The 4,413-nt window shown below is 36.4% G+C and overlaps 1 protein-coding gene across 1 annotated transcript; it reads right to left on the reverse strand.

Moving 5' to 3' along the window:
* Positions 1 to 1,311: 1,311 nt before the first annotated feature.
* On the reverse strand, positions 1,312 to 2,192 carry LOC109862919 (E3 ubiquitin-protein ligase XIAP-like). The gene is made up of 3 exons (XM_020443089.1): positions 2,049 to 2,192; positions 1,424 to 1,906; positions 1,312 to 1,329 (listed from the first exon to the last, which is right to left on the reverse strand). Exons 1-3 carry the CDS (start codon positions 2,190 to 2,192, stop codon positions 1,312 to 1,314), a joined length of 645 nt encoding a protein of 214 aa, XP_020298678.1.
* Between the last annotated feature and the right edge of the window lie 2,221 nt (positions 2,193 to 4,413).

Genomic DNA, 4,413 nt, shown 5'->3' on the forward strand with positions numbered 1-4,413 from the left:
GTCGAATCGTACGGTGTCGAATAATTTGGTGTCGAATAAATCTGTGTCGAATCGAGCGGTGTCGAATCGTACTGTGGTCAATAGAGTGTCACCCAAAGATTTGTAGTCCGAAAAAGATTTATTGTCAAGGAAGTAGCGGTACTGCGAAAAGGTTCTCTCGCATTACATTTTTGGAAGTCCCTTCCCGTGAAGTCTACTTGCAAGATCAGACAAATCCGCAGCTTCTTGGCTGATGATGTCGGCTCATCATGGTCTGCGTTGGAAGGATGGAAGTGTTGCATACCGCAGAGCAAAGAATGTGATTACAACAGTTATTTGCGGCACCACAGAAAATGATGACGACGCGTCTTCACTCGTCTATGTTAAAGGTCCCGAAAAATGTAACTGGCTAGCTGATATTCTTGATAGTGACGTACGACATGGATTAATTATTAAAACATTAGATGCCGATTACGACGATATTGCTTTTTTAATAAACTGAATGTATTGAGATGTCTATGATGTGAAAAACATGTGAAACATTGTGCATTATAAAATGTATTTACAATATTTAATTGGTGGTCTAAACGACGATAAACTGATATACAAAACAACTTTGTACATTTACTACCTTTCTTCTCCATAGCATATGTTTCTATAACTTAACGCGGTTTAACATGGTTTCATAGCTGAACGTGGTTTGTTTATGGTTTAAGTATAGTTGAACGTGGTTCACTTATGGTTGAACGTAGTTTTTTTATGGTTCGATTATGGTTGAACGTAGTTTGATTATGGTTGAACGTGGTTTGATGTTGATTATACGTGGTTCGATTATAGTTGAAAATGGCCTAATTATGATACGACCGAGGGTGAACGTGGCTTGTTTTGCGGTTTATTTGTGGTTACACACGGTTCAAGTATTATTGAACATGGTACAATCGGGATTAAACGTGGATTGATTATATTTTGTTCGACATATTTTTACACATATATGTGTAGTTATATTATGTTTTGGAACGCGGTGCGAAGCAAAGCGAGTAAGACGAGACAGTTGCAGAATTGCAATTTTATATCATATGTGTAGAACGCAGTGCAAATCAAGACAAATATGACCAAGTTGTTGGCAAAGGTTGTTGGCAAGAAATAATAACAATGGCAAAATATACATATTTTATTATATAATCTAGTTTTGTGTATCGAAAAAAAATCAGAGTTGGATTAGACAACAGGTTGTAATAATAAAGAAATTATTTGTACAAACTAATTCATTTATTATACACTAATATATACCCAACGTTATGAGAATAAGCAATATATAAGTATACATATTTATTATGTGTATATTGTAAACTGTGAATAAAACATTAGAAGTAAGATATTATAGGTAAAAATGTAATGCAAATATAACAACATATAAAACTACTATAACAATAAAACGTAGCACATTCTGCTGCAATATGCCAGTGACTTCGTCCGATTTCTCGTCTGCTTCTTGTATTTTTTCGGATGAATTAATTGAATTGTTTCGTGTATAATATGTTCCTTTGATGCCTGTGTTTATGTAATCGCGTCCTTTGCAAACAATCAGGAACGGACAGTATTCAAACCACTTTGCATGTTGCTCCCAGGGAACATCTTCCGGATTCCAATCTTTCAATTCTCCTCCGCAATAGTAACACAATGTCTGATCATCTCTTCCCGTGTAATGAAATCCAGCATTTGCAAGATCTTGTTTTGTTTGTTTTGATGATTTTGGCCATGCTTCAAATGTATTGATTTTTGCTTCATAAGTGTCAAATTGTGGATATTTCGGTTTTGACAATATTTTGTTTAACATTCCAATGTCCTCGGTAACATTATCCAAATCGGAAACGGACATAAAACACGTGGATTTCTCGTCTGCTTTGTCCATTTTTTCGGAATTGTGCTAGAATCCACACCAATGGCTACGTTGCGTAAAATAAGTTTTCAACAAATCGACATCGTCTGGACCACCGTTGATGATCGGCCATTGGATTGTCATTTGTTTCCCATTTGCGTATTTCAAGTTTACATTTGAAACATTGCACCTTATCTTCTTCGCCCGTGTAATAAAATCCAGCTGCTGCCAGTTTTTCCGGTTTTATCCACGAGCATGGCCAATCTTTAAAACTGGCTAATCGAACAAATTCGAATCTATATTCTTCTTGACAGTTCTCCGGAATACAAGCCATTCTGATGAATATACAATTCTCTTTTTTATCCCTATAAACTGATGGTTAAACGCGAACTTCGAGCTCTTAAATACTACTGCCCTCACCGTTTCTTTTAATTGAATTGGACAAAAGATAGCCCCTTCTCCATTGAAATTGTGATTAATTAGCAAAAAACGAATGTTTACTTTATGCATATTGTAATTTTATATCTTTGCAACACACACGTTTTTAGTGCATCATCGCATTGCACATATCAGCACAATTCTCTTTATCTCATAGCACAATATTAGGACAAGACACGAAGGAATAAATTTCTCATTTATTTAATATTTAATTTAGTATATTATGTACAGTACAAAAAAAGCACACAAATATATTTCATTCTTTGTTACCATCGCTCGTTTACAAAAACTTCACCTTCTGCTTGCAACAGATGTCTATTCTCCATGAATTCTAGTATACATGCTCTGCAGTTATAGGCTGGTCNATCGATTTTAAACAGTAGTTTAGCGCATGTCATACAGTGCATTGNCCACGGTAGAAAAAATAATGTGCTGTACAGGGAATGCGTATCCGTGCATACAACGAATAAATCCATTGGTCCTTGTCGTTCGTAACATTCCACACATATTCGTCGTCGTGGTATGCGTTGCTCCAGATAGAACACTCGCACTTCTGGATCGGCATTGGAGACAAACACAATGGAGCAGATTGTGATAGGTCTCTGGATGATCTATTGGTCGAACACCATTCATCGAATCGAAATAATTCTCTCCTTTTTCCATCTCAGTTCTATTCAGCTTTTGGTGGCAACTTCATAGTCTAAACAGCATAGACAGACATATACCGTTAGATAAATAGCACGTCAATAAGCAATTCATCAGATACAAAACAAACGCAAATATGTATCAAATTCGGTACTTACGTTGTGAAGTTCTTCAGTAGTTTCTTTTTATAATACTTTGTAGTTAGAATCGATTGATGTGCGAACGTGAGATAGGATCTTAAATACTAATTACCCCACCGCTTTATCTCATTTGAGTGGACAAGAAATAGCTCCTTCTCCAATAACGATTTTAATTATTTAGCAAAAAACCAAAGATATTTCGATGTTTAACTACATAGAATTATACATTTGCGCGTTTTCGGCACGTTCGTATGTAACATGATCCATAGTGATGACTAGCATGATGAGAGCGAGAGATGCTGTCTTGATGTAACAAGATGCAGAAAAAACCAAGACAATTAGATGTTTCAACCGCATACGTATAAAATATCTGCAATTAAAGCTATCGAAAAAACACGTGTTCCAATTCTACATTCGCGAGTTTTCAGCACGTTCGTCTGTAACATAATCCGTTGAGATGAAGAGCGTCTTGATGTAATAAGATTCGTACCTTTTAGTTTTATACGCAGTTAGGTATAAAATAATTGTATAGCTGCAGTAAAACAGATAGACTGTGTACAAACGTTGCAGTCTGATATAAGTTCATCGACATCCTGTGGGATACGAAGGAAGACTTTTAACACATACAGACTTTTAACACATGGATTTTTAACACAATTAAAGGATGAATTATAAAAAGAAGCGACTTTTGACGAGTCTCATCAATCTCACTCAAGTGTCATCAAGTCTCTAGACTCAGTCTCAAGTACATCGTAGTATTCAGAAGTCTACGAGAAATTATAATATCATGGATATTGTCCAAGAGTGCATCCAGCACACGACNATCGTTCAGCCAGCTGCATCTCACTTACAGTACACGGTAAATATGTTGGTCAAGAGCATACAAAAACTCAATACCCAACTGCACGAATTGCAGAAACACGACCTGGAAGTTAGGATGGGATGGAGAAATGGAGCTCAGCTTCCCCAGCAGTTGTAAGTATCGATAATATATTTCACATACTGCAAGTGTACACATTGTACATTGTACTGTTGCATTTTGTTTCAGAATGACGGTAACAGCTATCATGAGAGACTTGACAGGAGTGCTGCAGACACAGATAACCCGCTTTGAAGAAATGGAGGGTATGGTAAACCAAGTCATTGGATATCTTCATGCTTATGCGAATACACCGCCTCCAAGTAAGTAAAAATGACAGCAAAAAAATACATGTATTAGACAAGTGATATAAATGTTCTTTTTTCGGGTGATACTCTATTGACCACAGTACGATTCGACACCGCTCGATTCGACACAGATTTATTCGACACCAAATTATTCGACACCGTACG

This window comes from Pseudomyrmex gracilis, unplaced genomic scaffold (assembly GCF_002006095.1).
Source record: "Pseudomyrmex gracilis isolate BER0280 unplaced genomic scaffold, ASM200609v1 scaffold_2640, whole genome shotgun sequence".
Taxonomy (NCBI): domain Eukaryota; kingdom Metazoa; phylum Arthropoda; class Insecta; order Hymenoptera; family Formicidae; genus Pseudomyrmex; species Pseudomyrmex gracilis.

Excerpts from the sequence above, each read along its gene's own strand:
- LOC109862919 (XM_020443089.1), bottom strand. The coding sequence starts at position 2,192 with ATGGCTTGTATTCCGGAGAACTGTCAAGAAGAATATAGATTCGAATTT. Across the intron at positions 1,907-2,048 it reads ACACGGGCGAAGAAGATAAG|CACAATTCCGAAAAAATGGA; the intron begins GTGCAATGTTTC and ends TGTGGATTCTAG.